Source organism: Platichthys flesus, chromosome 5 (assembly GCF_949316205.1).
Source record: "Platichthys flesus chromosome 5, fPlaFle2.1, whole genome shotgun sequence".
Classification (NCBI taxonomy): Eukaryota; Metazoa; Chordata; class Actinopteri; order Pleuronectiformes; family Pleuronectidae; genus Platichthys; species Platichthys flesus.
In genome coordinates this window covers 6,982,346-6,999,057 of record NC_084949.1, presented here as the reverse complement: position 1 = coordinate 6,999,057, position 16,712 = coordinate 6,982,346, and the positions used below count along the sequence as shown (strand labels likewise).

Sequence of the window (16,712 nt, the reverse complement as noted above, 5' to 3'; positions counted from 1 at the left end):
GGAAAGAAATGTATTATTAGAACTTGGACTTATTCAAAATTTGGTCAGAAAGATACAAAGTAAAGGGAAAAGTGAAAATAAAAGCTCAAATGAGAAAAGCTGAAAGCTTTTTTATACAAAAAGTTTTGAGATATAGTTAATATCATTAATAACTGTCTCAATAAAAAGCTTAGAGCATCATGTAACTATATCCAAGTAATATGACCATTTCGACTATATACCAGAACACTGCAAGCTGGTTCTAAATCAGATCATAAAAAGTGTGAACTGTGATAACCTAACTGAGTGCGCTGTCAAGCTTTGTGGAAGCAGATGTACTCAAAAATGCAAAGACAAAAGTAATCCCAAAATCATGAAACAGAAAAACACTAGAGTATAAAAAACCCACTTGTAACAAGAAAAAACTAACAAGTGCGGGATGATGGAAAAGAAAAGAGGAGAGGGTGGTGAAACATCCACGATAGACGAACTGACGAGGACAAAGGGAAGCACAGAGACTTATGATTGGCTTACGTTGATTACAATGCTTTTGCTCACAGCTGGTGGAAAAAAAAGGGATTTGATAGATAGCACCAAGGTTCCCAGAATCAGAGTTAATTTGTCGGGAAAGAGCTAACTGCTGGCCAGTCACTATAAGAAGTGGGTGAGAAATCAGTTAAGCAAAATTACAGACATTGGCAGTCCCAGATTCCAAGGGATGAACCAGCCTTAAGAGCAAACTTTGGAAATAACCTAACCGTATGTCTATCTCTTACAATTGCCAGACACCATACTTTGTACCCAATGCAGAAGTTGTTATGATCTTCATGCACACATTTAATATTATTTTTATGCCTTTCACATCTGAAATCCTTTTTATTTTCGTATCATGCAAATATTGGAAAGATGTGTCAAGGAGTTGCTCTGAACACATAAATACAACATATTTTGTTTATGTTGTACACAGGTTTTCCACATCTTCTGTCAAGTGTTGATATTGTTTCGTTTAGAATTTAAGTTATCCATTTTTAAATATCCACTCAAACGGATGCAGGCTAAAGAAACTTAGGAGCGGTAACTCCAAGTTAGCTATTTCTGTTGGAAGATCTAAAAGATAGACGACTGTATGCTCTGTATGTTCCCATGATAGCACAGGAACAACCCTATACTCTTTTCAGATAAATAATAAAGGAACCATTTGTCATTTCCCAGGCAAGACTTTGAATATTTCACAATTTTTTCTTCCCTTGGGAAATGGCACCCAAAGGGGCTGACTTTTTAGCTTTCTGTGTTTTTCTATGGTAAATAATGTAAACCAAGTCTCTTTCAAGCTGCTTGCTTTTCAAATAGACCTGGTTTGCTCTTAAATCTACACTGTGTACTGCTTTCCTGACTTTAACAGCAGTCTTGATGAGGTGCTGTAACATGCAATGTTTTCACAGGTGTGGTTGATGCCATTTTATTGGCTCAGAGGACACTGCAGCATTATGTATTATTTTGGGGTTAGCCACTTGTACCAACAATACTCTATTGGGATTCAAGGCCTTCATCATGTACGTATCTTTCCCTTATGGCTAAATATCTTTTCGGACCATGTTTTACTTACTCAGTGATCTGATTATGACGTGGTTGAAGTTTTGAATCATGGAATTTCCTGTGACACCTCAGTGTGCTTGCTATCTATTGTTTTTGCCATGGCATAAATATTCCTTTGCTTAAAAGGTTGCCAAATCAATTTGAAAAATCCGGCTGCATTTGTGTTGTGATAGATTATTTTTTTATTAGAATTTAAAGCTTTCTTATTTCAAATGCTACAGCCAAAGTATAATTATAAGGTCAATGGATTCAAAATACCATTACAAGACTGAATTTGAATACACCTCATATATTCCAAGCCATGGATTAGGGCGATTGCAGCTGTTCTGTATTCATGTAGTGACTTAACATCAGTATTGAGTAAAGCATTGTACTCTTATATGCCTCTTGGACTCAGTCCCAGCTCACTTTGCGTCAATGTATTTCGTACTTTGCAGACTCTGAGTAACGTTCTCAAACCAGCCAGTTCATTGGCACTTTGAGCTGAGGGCCACTCTCAGCTCTCTGACATTCTACATACTGACTTTGAGCAGATATTATATTTATCATGCTCACCATCTTAGTTCAATGTGTCAATATGAAAACATTTGCTAATAAGCACTTAACCCTCAGCTGAGGCTAAAGGGACTGTCATTCATTTTTTCTGGTATTTCCTCATAAATGAAAGTATGAGTGGACAAATAAATATTCTGACTTGATAACGGTTTATGGACAGGAAATGTGAAGCAATCTGTCAAACAGTTGTCTAGGAATGTCATTAAATACCTTTGTCAGTGTTGGCTTAAACTAAAGTGGTAAACTGACAAACTGACATTGGTGTCATGAGATCTTCAACTGTAAGAATTGCTGAATAAGTGGGTTCATTGATTCATTGACCAATATTTGTTGTGTGTATATATAGATATATATAACCAAATCAGCAAGAAAATGATACCACAGTCCGTTACATATCTATCATGAACCTAAATCAGTTGACCATCATAACAATTTATTCTTGTCCTACAGTTCACTTATCCACATTATCCGTATAACTGTATCATCATGTGTATTTTACTTCAGATTTACTACTCAGAATTCTCAGAGGAAAGATCCACACTGTTCTACTCGTTAATTTAATGCACTGAGGTCTTTGAAATCTTTACTTCATGATGTCTATTCAAAGGTATTAAGTTCAAGTTTCTATTTCCCTGCTTATTTTTACTGTAATGAAGGCAGAAAGACTTTATATCCAGTATTAAAGAGTCTTCAACATTTGTAAGGACAATTATTAGAATGTCTCCTTGTCTTTTTTTTAAGCAAAATATTTCAAGTGCTCTAAGTTGTGGGGAGAGATTTTTGTGTGTGTGATTGAAATGTGTAATTTTCTCATGATGATGTCTGTACTTTGCTTTAGTATAGATAATACCGCTCTGTTTGAAGGACGTTTCGATATCAGATAACCACGTTTATTCAGAGGATCAAATTAAATACTGTCGGTCCGAGTGTACTATAATCCCCCCTCAAAATCTCTATATCTTACTCTGTCACCTTTATTCTTGCCTGTGCTGTATCTTTTAAGCAGCAGAGTGTTGTCGAAGTTGTTGATGATGAAGGAAGGACACCGAGGACTAAGTACTTCAGTATAACGAAGTTTATTACACAGAAGTTTCACCAGTCAAGTCGAGCCTCTAGAAACCCGGAGATGCACAAGCCAAATAATGCAATCTGCCGTGTGGCAGTCTTACACACATTTATATAGGGAGGTTGGTTCCGCCTTTGACTTCAGGTAAATGACATCCCCCAAGGGACTTTTGACTGAATAAGGGCCCGTTTCTGTGTCCGAACATGAAGACACACGGGTCAAGAACATTCCTTCTGAACCCATCCATTAGCTGGTCAGAGATGATTCCCTAGGTCAAAGGTCGTCCCCAAAAGGTAAAGAGTAAATAAGACAAACATCTGTTGGACTCTCTGAGAATGTCTGAGTGTCCAGAGGGCAAACACCATAAATGTAAGCCTATTATTATGTTCTAAGCATATGTCAACATGTTTTACTCTAACGAATACACAACACCTGCTTTTTATTGTCTACACTTTTGCTTTGTGTTTCCCTTAATACTTTCAACTTCCTGGCCTTTTGGCTTTATTCCATAAAAGTATGTCTCATTTTCTTTTTTCTTTTAACGCTCTATTACTGTTTTCATGTTGTATCTAAACACAGTTCTCTCCCCTGCAGTGCAGATGAGAGGTTTGATGCTACCTTCCACACTAATGTGCTGGTCAATGCCTCAGGAGCCTGCCAGTACATCCCACCAGGTGACACATTAAGGATATTCCTGATCTTGTCTCTCTCACAAACCCGTGGATGTTGTAATTGTATCATCACAAACAATGCTATCTTTCCACATCAGTCACTGAATTTTTTAAATGTTTTAATCTAATTTGTCAGCAGATTATGTTGTAGACCTATTCTCAAGATATGCAAGCCACAGACAGACAGACAGACAGAAATTTCTGGCATTCCCGGCAGGTTTTCCTATCTGAGAATTGAAAAAGTGAAACGACTCAGAGAAATCTTTACAAGACACACTATCTGTCTCTATGTCTGGTGTCAGAGTGGACATTTTCAGAGGAATGTTCAAATGAAGAATTCCATTTTGAATAAAACTAATTTGGCAGAGTAACTTGTCACAGCAAATCAATATGAAGTAAGGAATTTAGTTTCAAATGAATCTTTCCCCAACACATCTCTCCAGGCATCTTGAAGAGCACCTGCTACATAGATGTCCGGTGGTTCCCGTTTGACGTGCAGAAGTGTGACCTGAAGTTTGGCTCCTGGACTCACAATGGCTGGCTGCTGGACCTCCAGATGGTGGATGTAGACATCTCTACCTACATACCCAATGGAGAGTGGGACCTCGTAGGTAAGAAGATGAACTGACAGGCCAAGCATATAATGCAAGTAAAAGAAAATACGAGGGAGGAATCAGACACACAATCCTCCTGCAGCGTCTGTCTGTTTATAGGCAACATATATGCAATATTACTTTCTTTTATAAAAGTTTTTTTTAAAAGTGAAAAGTAAAATAAGTCAAGCATTAACTGTTTGGTCAAAAAGAGATTTAAAAACTTGAACAAGACTCAACATGGTGGTATTACAGGGAACAAGATGAGTTGTGAGGGCTGATGCAGAGATGTGTTGAAACGACATATGAATATTTAGGAGAACTACCTAAGCACCAAACTGAACGTTAAAGAAAGACAAACGTTGACCTTCAAACATAGAAAGGATATTCTCCACCTTGTCATATGTTCGACAACAACAAGTTTGACATGAAGACTTACGACGTTTGGCCTCTGTGTCATATTTGTGCAAGTTCAGATGTCCAGTCAGTGTCGACCGGCTCTGACAGCAGGTGTTTCAGGAACATCAACTTCCTTGTACTGACCCTTGCCTGTGCATCAATCCTTGTTAAATCAGACAGCCGCAGATAACTGCTACAGTCACCCTGGAGAATTCTGCTGCTGTTTACTGTCACTCTATCCACACCCTTCCTTCCTGCCGATGAATTTTTGAACTCATTCTTTTACAAGGAAAGAAAATAAAACCCTGTTTCTGATGAGCTTGGTCTTGAGCCAATAAAATCGGGAATAATAGGACTAAGGGCTCAAATCGCGAACAGCCCAGTTTATTATTCTTTGTGTTGCCTTGTGTCTTTCTTGCCCCTGGCCTCTCAAACTCTTGCACAGCTCCCCAGCTCATCTGTCTGTTGCCCAGACAAACAAAGAGAGATTGACAAGTTCAAGATAAGATAAAAAACTGATTCCTTGGTTTCTTTTGGTCTTGTTTTCTTTCAGTATCGTCTTTCTCCCCATGCAAATCAACTCTCATCAACACTAACACAATTTTGCATATTTATCAGAGGCACACAGAGGAATCCATAGTCACACACACCAAAACACTCACACACATTATGAATGGACCCAGCTGGCTAGGGCAATATTGAGGGGGGGGTGTTAGGTGACAGCTGGCCCAGGGATGGTTCACTTAATTCAGGCACAGCCAGGCGGAGAACGGGCCGACTACATTCACACTATCCTGGTGCCACAGAACATTCCCATGCCCATGCCCATGCCAGCATACACACACACACACACACACACACACACACACACATTTGGTTGATAAATCTGCAGGTCTGCAATCCATCAAATTAATAAATGGCAAACAACGGCTATTTCTCTTCAGCGTTCAGGTGACACATTTTAAATGAAATGAAATTGAATCCCTACTACTAATCTAAATTGAATTTCCATAGGAAAACAAACACATGAACACACACACACTCTCTCTCTCTCTCTCTCTCTCTCTCTCTCTCTCTCTCTCTCTCTCTCTCTCTCTCTCTCTCTCTCTCTCTCTCTCTCTCTCTCTCTCTCTCTCTCTCTCTCTCTCTAGGGTAAAGGTCTAATTTGTTTCTGTGACACTCACCAAAAAAATTGGTTGTTTGAATATGACGCTGATGTGGCTATTGCAGCCATACAGTGATTCTTGAAACATAATCAAATTCATGGCACTTAAGGATATTTATTCACAACAGTTTCTTGACTGTGAGCCACAAGGGACTGTTCATCCCAAAGTCACACTTACTTATCATCTTGCTACAAAGGTATTATTTGACTTTGATCAGACCAAGCTAATATTGTTTTCCTTTGGTTTTTGTTATATGATGTATGAGGCAGATGAATAATGAAGTGTGAATATGCCAACGAGACACTTAAGAGCAGGTCACACTGATTATCACTGGGGTATTAGTGAGTGGTTTGTCATTGAACTTCAGATTTGAATGTTATTCTAGTCTGTACTGTAGCACATAATTACTGTGATGGCTGTGGGCGTAACCCGTCAGTGTGCAGAGATGTGGATTTACAGTAATTTGTGTCTCTATTAATTGCTTCATCTTTATCTCAATTTCCTGTAATTGCATTTTTCCTACCTCAAGGCCCTTCAGAAATAGCTACAGCTTCAGACAAACAAAGTCTGCCCTCAAACAGGAGACGTATCATTTAGGGACTCAAAGCATTAAGTCAAGTACCTGGGATTCTGTCTGACAGATCTGTGCTGTGTTTTATATAAAACATAAAATCAGTGAGCCATTGAGTGATACTTATGGGCGAGATTGCATTTCCTTTTTTTAAAGTGACAAGCTGCTTTGTTACCAAGAAAAAAGGTTTATGGCAAATTCCTGATCATCTACAGTGTGTGAGCAATTATAGATTCAGATTTGACCTTTTGGTTTTTTTGGGCGCAAACTTAACATGTTTGAATTTCATTTTATAACTCCACTATCTTCCCATCTCTCCCCTGTCCCCCAGGTGTGCCAGCTAAGCGTAATGAGCTGTACTATGACTGCTGTAAAGAACCCTACCCCGATGTGACGTTCACGGTCACCATGCGCCGCAGGACACTCTACTACGGCCTCAACCTGCTCATCCCCTGCGTGCTCATTTCTGGTCTGGCCCTGCTGGTCTTCCTGCTCCCTGCTGACTCCGGAGAGAAGATTTCACTGGGTACTTAGCAGGGGACGCATCAATCGCAGAAATCACACACACACACACACACATTTTAATTTCTATCTTCGTGGGGACACTGAATTCCCTAGCCGCTTACCCTAATCCTCACTTAGTAAGGTCTATGCTCAAAATGGTCCTCAGAAATATAACAGTACAAGTTGACACATTCCCTCACACCAACACAAAGACAGTGATTAATTATTATTATCATACATGTAGACAAAAATGTGTCTCTCGCCCCAGCCTCTGAGATCTCAGCCCACCAGGTCCTGATGCTGTTGATAAATGTTCTCTATTTATCTGTCTCTGCTCTATGCTAATTCTGACATTACGGCTCGTAATTAGCATCTGTGATGGATTCCATTCATTAGCAAGAATAAAAGCTTTGTTATAAACCCAGCAAAGATTATCACCTGGACCAGACAAATGCCAGCTTGTTTTTAAACAGTCATTCAATGAGACAGGCTCGGAGTAAATATATAACTTGGGGTTCCCATGAGGGAAGAAAAAAAGGAGTTCACTCCAAAATAAATCCCACATGTTTTCACCTCTTTTGAAGCAACGAGCTGCACTTACTTTGAGTGCTTTCAAGTCACTATTTAATAAAAAAAGAATTTTCCCCTTTGTGCCTCTGCTTATCTGTCGACTGTCTGTTTTCTCCAGGCATCACGGTGCTGCTGTCTCTAACCGTGTTCATGTTACTGGTGGCAGAGATCATGCCTGCCACTTCTGACTCCGTTCCTCTGATTGGTAAGACACTTTGCTGCACTAACTATTGCTCATGTTGTTTCATTTTGAAAGTGATGAAAAAAGTTAATTTGTGATAGAAATGTACTCATAATAATGTGGGAAGCACTTTTAAAACAGGAATAGTTGACACACTTCTATACTTTCTTGCTCTAGATTGGATTAGAATTAAAATGTAATGTAAATAGTATGATTTGTATGGATTACGCAAACAAGATAACGCCTCTTAATAATGAACAATATAAGTGTTTCTTACCTTTGACTAGAGCCAAGCTCCCCGTTTCCCCTTGTTTCCAGTCTTAATGCTAAGCGAAGCTAAAGGCTTTATAACGAAGAGACAGACCTCAGACAAGAACAAGCCCCCAGGAATGGCACTTGGCTGTGGAGGGAGTATTGCAACTTTCATGTTCATCATGTACTCTGACCCAGAATAGTGTTTTCCCCATACTCCTATAGTGGAAAAGGAGTGGCTGTTTATTGTTTGAGTCATTTCTTCTCAGCATCACAAAGTTTGATAATCTAGAGGAGCTCCATGACCGAATTATTTTTTCAAGTTCATATGTGGGGAGAGCCGACCGGTAGATAGCTGCCTCTGATGGCAGAACTCTCAGTTAGTGTGGGACGATAATGAAGTCGTTTTCAGTGAAGGTCGTTATTTACTTTGTCTTACATTTTCCTCATGTTCTGTCTGCGAGAGGTCCTGATATTCTCATGTAACCCTTGGCCACAAAACCAACCAAATCAATAAAATGTAAACCTAAATCTGGCCTTCATCAGGTATCTGTGGGCATATTCTTGACATCATAATAACGGATGGTTGGCGGATCAGTGCAGAGATGTTTCCTATCTCTTTTAGGATATCAACAACAAAGTGGATGGATGCAAAGAATCATTTACCCAGCAGGCGGTGTCTGACCTGAATGTGGGCTGTGGCATGAAAAGAGCGGCTGAATAACAAACTGCTGTGATGTTCACACCTCACATTTACACCACAGGGCAGTTTGTGTCGGACATTCTTCAGCCCCCACGCAGGCTGTCAGATATGTGGTGCTAAAGCAGTGGGAGGAGCTGAGCAGTAGGCTGGTGATGCAGGATGCACAGACGATACGTGGGACACCAACAGATTAGCATTGTGTAACGCCACACTGACACAGAGCAGAAGAGACAAGGCCGTCAGCGACTAGAGGAGAGTTGAGGCTGCAGACAGAGATGCTGCTCCGCATCATTTGGCAGCTCAGCGATGTGAAACGGAGCCATTACCCAACTTGCTTTTACTGGAGTCGACGTATTAACACATTGCAGATTGAAGACAAAATTAAATGCATTCGCAGCATTTGTTCTGACAGGTTTTTATACAGCTCCAATTACACTTTCACATGGGGCAGTATACAGAATCATTTGATTGGTCCACTTTCACTGTCATTCCACTGTTATGACCGTAGGTCTGTTGACAGGGGTAAGCTCCCAAATGACCAACCTACCGGCTGATAGACTGGGCAACAGTCCTGCCAAAATACCAAGCTCACCTGTTATGTTTCTTCCTTAGATACACAACTAAGCGTTCATTCTAAATTTACTGGGGAACCTCAGTTAAAAAACTATAATTTCTCTGTCTTTCACTTTGTAAATTTGTTTCTGTATCCCAAAAAGAAATTGCTGATATATGCGTTGTTTTCCTCTTCAGCTCAGTACTTTGCGAGCACCATGATGATCGTGGGCCTGTCCGTGGTGGTGACCGTGCTTGTACTGCAGTTCCACCACCATGACCCCCACGGAGGCAAGATGCCTAAATGGGTAGGTTGACCATTTCATTATATGATTAAAATATATGATTTAAAGAGGCCATTTTCAAACTAAAACAATCAGCATTTTGGATATTTATCAGTTTTAATCCATTTCCTTACCAAACTGCCTGAAAATTAATATCATTCGACCACTCGTATAATTGCATAAGAGACAAGCTACCATTCAAGCTATTTGCGACAATTCCCATTTCCTGCAAGACCTTCTGTTTACACCCGAATGCGTGTCCCGCTCATTTCTGGAATCGTGAATTCTCGCAGATTGCTTTAACAGTAGCTCATCTCCTACAGATGTTAACAGTTGTATCATTATAAAATTCAGAATATAATTGCACAACAGCTGTTAGCAAAGATAGCAGCAATGCTTGTAATCCACATTGCGTTTTACACCGGTAGCCGAGGCTGGATATTTGTGGACAACTGGCGTATCCATAGCAGAGGTCAAACATCCATAGCAGAGGTCAAACAAAAGTGTAGTTTTCCTTTAATTCCTTCCTTTCTCCAACTTAAAGCGAAGAATAGTCTATTTTCCCCTTTGCAGTGAGTTATTTTCAGATGACCACATTTACACTCACTGGTACAGACAACTACTCATCAAGGCTGGTACATGCCTGTTGCTCGTTGGAGCATTGAGGGGACATTAATTAGAAGGTTGTGTCAACACAGAGTTTTATTACAAGCAACAATATTTTAATTTAGTTTGTAAAGACTTCATCATGAGGAAGATTATCCACTTTTTATCAAGAACTAATGCACCCAGTGGAAGGAAAATCTATTATTGTTGTATATCCTCTGGCACATTGTGATCTGTTAATATGGACCCTGCAAAAGAATGATTTGATTAATTGATTGATAGACAAATGTCACATTGGTAGAAGCAGAAATGGCAAATAAATTTCAGTTTTTTGTTATTTCTTCCTTTTGCCTCTTATTTCTTCTTTTCATTTTACCACTCGCTTCTTCATCTGTAATCGCACACAACCTCCCCTCCCTCCCTCACCTCTTTCCCTCCACTCACAGCATGCTCTCATCTCTTTGTCCAGGTTCGAGTCATTCTCCTCAACTGGTGTGCTTGGTTCCTCCGCATGAAGAAGCCTGGAGAGGGAAGGAAAACCGCAGTGAGCTCCACCGGCCCCTCAAACTTCAAGTACTCCCACCCTCCTCCTCCTCACCACACCAGCACCAGCAGCATCCAGATGAGCACCATACCAGGCCAGGCATCCACCCAGTCGACCACAACCAACGGGAACATGAACCTGTACTTTGGCTATCACTCAATGGGCACGGAAAACCCGGCTTTCCCACCGGGCACCGATTCCGCTGTGGTGGCGTGCGGCGGTGGCGGTCACCCGAACGGCTCGTCCCCACACGACATCCACTCAGAGCAGATGCGAACTGTTCTGCTGGAGCAGGTGCCGGAAATTTCCCAGATCCTGGAGGAAGTGCAGTACATCACCAGGCGCTTCAGGGCGCAGGATGAGGGAGAGGCCATCTGCAGCGAGTGGAAGTTTGCGGCGGCGGTGGTGGATAGGTTATGCCTGGTGGCCTTCTCGCTCTTCTCCATCATCTGCACCTTCACCATTCTAATGGCAGCACCCAACTTCATCGAGGCTGTGTCCAAAGACTTCACATAAGGCCGATGTCGCCCCTCTCTGAAGAAAACAAAGGAGGCAAAGCTAACATTAAAAATCCTTTAGCGATTAGAACTGAGCCACAAGAGCCTCCCTGTGTCCGCAATGTGAAGTAACACAAGATCCAGATGTTTTAGCTGTTCTTACACGTCACAGTTCTTCAGACCCAATCTTTTCCTCTTTTATTTCTTAACACATATTTGTCTCTAATATCTTGGTGTATTGGGGTGATGTTTTTTTTTTTTTTTTAAGGTGGTTCTCTCATAATATGCTACGTAGGAGGTTGAGGCTATATGCAATAGTTAATTATGTAGAAACACATACTAATGCACTTTTCATCTGTGTCTCCACTGCACCACATTGTTTACCACCCACCAGTTGAGCTCATGTCTCATCACAACACACTGCTCACACTCAATCCGCTCCAGCTCTCTTTTTCTGCTTCTTCTTCCATTTCCTTTCTCCACCGCAGTGCAGCCGATAGTCGACAGTCCCCCTCAGGCCTCTATTCTAGTAATGCAATTCTTTTGTATTTTGTAAATAAATCTACATCTTACTTCCAATGTGGTGGTGAGAAGATATCCTTTCTTCTATGTTTGTGAACTTTCTCACCTCTTTTTTACCCTTTCACTCACCCTTGTTTCCTCACTCATACTATTTTCCCATCAGTTTTCTCATTTCCTTGATCCAGGACCTGTGCAGATGTGAGGTTTAACCAAGACACACTTAACTGTGACATTAAAGACATTTACAGCTTTTTCTGAGTTAGTGTATAAATCATTTTTGAAGGGGTATCCCCTTATCTGTCTTTGCTTTCATACCTTGTGCTAAACAGTATATATATATTGACTAGAATATGATGCACTGAATATTAGATCACTCGCTTGTTCAGATAAATATTCACAGTGAGATGAGAAGATCAGAGCAAGAAATGATTGAAGGACAATATTTATCTTTATGACAAATATTTAAATGTCGTCTGAAGGAACATCACGCTGGTAGAGATGCATTTGGTACTAATCGTTTGTACTGCAGAGCGCTTTGTGTTTTTCCTCTCATAATACTCAGCAACACGCAAACACTTTCTTCTCTAATCTCTAGCAACAACGTGCAACTTGGATTACTGGGTCCCCTTATGTAACAGATTTGCGTTGAACCTCGAATATCTTCACCACCCGAGCGTCCACTCTGATCCTCAGCGCAACAATACACAAGTGAATTGGCACTTTTACACAAGCGACCGAACTCAGACAGCACTTTGCCACTTCAAGTGAATTCTTGAAGAGGAACCAGGGATGAACAAAGTCAGCAACATGCGGCTTTCTGTGGGACTGCGACAGGAAGAGTCATTGAAATTGTAGTGACACTCAATCGACGGGCAGAGTAAAGCAACCCTATGACAACCTTTCAGGTCACGATACCATAAAGCAATTTAATGTCATATCCACTCATAATAAACAGAGACAATATTTGAAGCCAGTGCTGGCTGAAGAATTTTTCAGCTCTCTTCATGCGGACAATGTTCATTTATTTTAATTTCGGTTTTGAAAATGGCAGTAATTAATCCTCACAAGCCTTTCTATGTCTACATCTAAATCACAAATATGGTCTAGAATAAAAATGTTTTGTAATGTTAGGGGGAACACCATCATTTTAATTGTAAACTGGTTTTAGTTTCTTGTTGACGGTTAGAAGATCACTACCACTGTCATGTCGGTATAGAAAAGCTAGAGCCTTCAGGCTGAGTTAGCTTAGCACATAGGCAAACAGCCAAGACTCTAGGAAGTCCACCCAAGAAGTAGAGTAATCAGAGAGCTTTAGAGGAGCTGGTAGAAGGATTTTATCGTCTTTGGACAAGTTCCCGTGCTCAAATTATCTAAGCATCTGCTGCAGGCCATAGCAACACTATATTAGACTCATCCACAAGAGTTAACAGATTGGAAGATCAGGGCCTACTGGATGCGAAAACAAAACTACGCATTCATTTGAGAGAACAAAGCTGAAACACCAATCAGTAGGGAATATGAAAAATTGTAGGCAACAGTTTAGAAATGTGAGATAACTGTTTTCTTCATATGTTACGTTCACACATGATATTGTTACTCATTGTTATTGTTCTCTTTTCAGCCTTTTTTAGTTTTTCTGTAACGAAAAACATAAAGAGAATTCTGGGTTAAATAATTTTCCGTAGCTTTGACGCTGAACCTTTTTGCTTAAGCTATCACAGACTTTGTTTTATGACTGGTGTTGTATTTTGTCGACTTCAGTGTCATTCTTGTGGTCTGTGCCTCTCTGCTCAGTATGATACATTCTCCTTCAATGGATACATGACTGTACATTACTTTTGTGACAAATAAACAGGAAATGTGCTAATTGCTTGTATTGGAGTGGCTGACATGCTGCAGTTCACCAACTTCTATGCGCTCTCATGTCAGATTGTTGTCATTTCTTGAAGACACCAGGATAACAGGGTTGATGCTGGCAGTCTAATGACAGCTTGGTTAATCTGTGATTGCTGGCTGTGAATGGGCGCATTGACAACGTTTCTGAAAAGTGACAGATGCAAAAAACAAACAAACAAAAGAAAAATACAAATACCTAAGGATGCAAAAAGTGGAGCCATACACATAGAAGAAAAAAACAAAGATGTCAAGGGAGCTTCAGGAGATAAGAGGCAATGCCTCTGTCAATGTGCTGAAAACAAAAACATGTGATTGCCACAGCAGATCTGCTGCACCCCTCCTAACACAAAGAGGTATTTTTGTGTTCTTGTGAACGTGCCTGAGAAGAGAATCTCTTGCTGTGTTGTTCATGTGTCAAAGTCAAACTATGGAGGAAGTCCGGAACCAAGTCAACATTATCCGGAATTCATGTCTGAATACGGCTTTAACATTACAAACCAAATATAGCCTATACAAAAAATGGTAAGATGTGCAAACATTTTACATCATGAATTGTGTGTTTAACTATAATTGTATTTATTGTATTGATTATTCTGCTTTAATGGTTGGAATTTAGATGGTCACAGGACTGCAACTCCATTGCCAACTCCCTCCTTCCCCCTACACACAGTGCAGTAATGAAACTGAAGTCACAAAAATCGCCAGCCAGACAATCAGAAAAATCTTTCTACCAGATGCCTGGTGCTGTACAGAGGTGTGACATAAGTAGGAGCTTATGAGCACTGGCAAAAAAAAAATCAATTTCCATTATTGAGACTTTTTCTGAAACTCACACAGCATGAGGTATAGGATCTCAGGAGGCCATCGCAGCATTTCTTTTGTGACAATCACCCAAAAGAACCTCACTTCGAGAAATGTCTTCAAAGAAAAGGTTGTTTCTCAATATCTGGTCCTCACAAGTACATCAAAACCAATCCACCCACAGACACGACATGGGGACTCAGCAGTGATGACATGTTCAAATTGGTCAAATCTAATGTCAGGCTTCACTACGTGCAGACAGACAACTGTTAGTGACTGGAATTGCGACACTCACACGCACAACATGCAAACACACAAACACACACACCAAGCCTCCATTTGCCAGCAGACAGGGAGCTGATAGAGACAGTGTCCCCCAGTGTTGCCAGGTTGAAATGTTGAAGTGTTGTAACAGAAGCTTGAAACTATGTATTTTGAGGACAGAGTAGGGATGGGACGCTCAATACCAACGTTTCAAAGCTGTGTTGAGAGTTCAAAGTCATTTAGTGTACAGGAACAATCCTTTTCAAGGCACAAGGCTCTTATTTTTAAACATGAGACGAGAAGGATTTGTGTTAAGCTCATGGGACGCAAGGCAGAGTTGCGTGAATACAGATAAAGGGATCCATATTCACGTTCACAACATGCATGACTTGCTAGAACAACATCAAGTTAGTAAACACAGACATGATCAATATTTTACTATCCAGATTGCAACTGATATACACTTAATACTAAGTGTCAGAAAATGATGTGATTATTATACATCATATATTATTGTTTGTACATCGTACAGAGCAAAATTATCATACACATACAATATTAATCATACATCTGGCAACACTGGTTACCCTGCTCCACTAGCCTGCAGCCTGCATGTCCCGCTGTTGTGTCCTCCTTTTTCTGGTCCTGATATGGAACACCTGTGTTTGGGGGGAGGGGTGCTAGGTTGAACAATGTTTGTTGGCACTGTTGGTGCCAGGTCAGCTAGAACAGATCTCTGCTGACTTTGTGCAGTTAGTGCAATGAAGAGACCACAGACCTGACCTCCCTGTGAAATCTCTACGGCCGGTTGCTTTGTAGAATAATCGCCAGCAAGGATACACACTTCTTCTTCTCAGGTGGGGACACTTTACTAGTTCAGAGCCGCCTCTGATTAGCCAGTTATACTTGATTTATATCTCATTTGTTTAATCCATACAACTGAAATGGGGTCATGTGATGTTGACATTCTGATCTAACTCTTGGCAAGTAAGAAATTAAGTGTATTTTCCCAAAAGTCTGAACTACCTTCTATCTACTATCTAACCTGCCTGTGGAACACATATCTCAGGAGCTGTGTGGTTTAAATCATTCAAACTTTCATATATTTGTTTATTCTTTTATTTAGAAGGATCCCAATAAGCTCTGCCCTAAGACAGAGCTACTGTTAGTGGGGTCCTCATTTAAAACATACATACAGATATCAAATAGTTAAAAACCTACATTACCATACCAATATCATACATTTAAAACATACTTTACATTACAAACATCAAAAGTTAAAATACATAAAAAAATAATGATCATACAATATTACAGATATCAAAAATTAATTTAGCGGTTATGCAATTTTACCTTTGTCATGATATAAAACACTGATATATCCAATTCCATAAAAGCAAAAACTGCAAATCATGTAAGAGAATACTACACATTTATGTACAGTACATCACCATCTAGTGTCACATGTATGCCGTACCCAAGTGTTTCATTATTTGCTTTTTGAACATACATTTACGTATCACGTATATGGTGTTTATATATAAATCACACATATGAATGAAGTACATGCACTTTCATTTGATGGAAAACATTGACTATAAAATCTCCAGTGCACATAAACCAGGGCTGTTCGAGAACAACTCACTAATGACAAGGATTCATTCTGAAGTACTGCAGCTCTGGAGCATTAACATGGGCCAAGAGACAGGCGAGGCAGGTTTAGAACAGTCGCAGAACCAGTTCCTTTAAATCTGAATCGAGGCAATCATGAAACTATCCGACTGTACAGCCAAGAAACCCTGAGAGTTACTGCAGTGGTGTAACTTTTAATGAAACAACCTGTGCAACCTGGACAGTAAAATATGATTGCAAAAATGCGAATCCTCTGTAATCACACATTTTCTCTTCAGCTCCAATCACTGTTGTCAGCATCATTACAA

At 40.2% G+C, this 16,712-nt stretch overlaps 1 protein-coding gene across 1 annotated transcript in view; it reads left to right on the top strand.

The window, feature by feature from the left end:
* The window catches only part of chrna8 (cholinergic receptor, nicotinic, alpha 8), a 37,080-nt gene extending 25,018 nt beyond the window's left edge, over nt 1–12,062 (top strand). The window contains exons 5-10 of the mRNA XM_062388739.1: nt 3,791–3,870; nt 4,311–4,478; nt 6,928–7,122; nt 7,789–7,875; nt 9,557–9,666; nt 10,718–12,062. Coding sequence (XP_062244723.1) covers nt 3,791–3,870; nt 4,311–4,478; nt 6,928–7,122; nt 7,789–7,875; nt 9,557–9,666; nt 10,718–11,308 — 1,231 coding nt within the window. The 3' untranslated portion in view covers nt 11,309–12,062. The remainder of the gene's footprint in view (nt 1–3,790; nt 3,871–4,310; nt 4,479–6,927; nt 7,123–7,788; nt 7,876–9,556; nt 9,667–10,717) is intronic.
* Nucleotides 12,063–16,712: the final 4,650 nt, after the last annotated feature.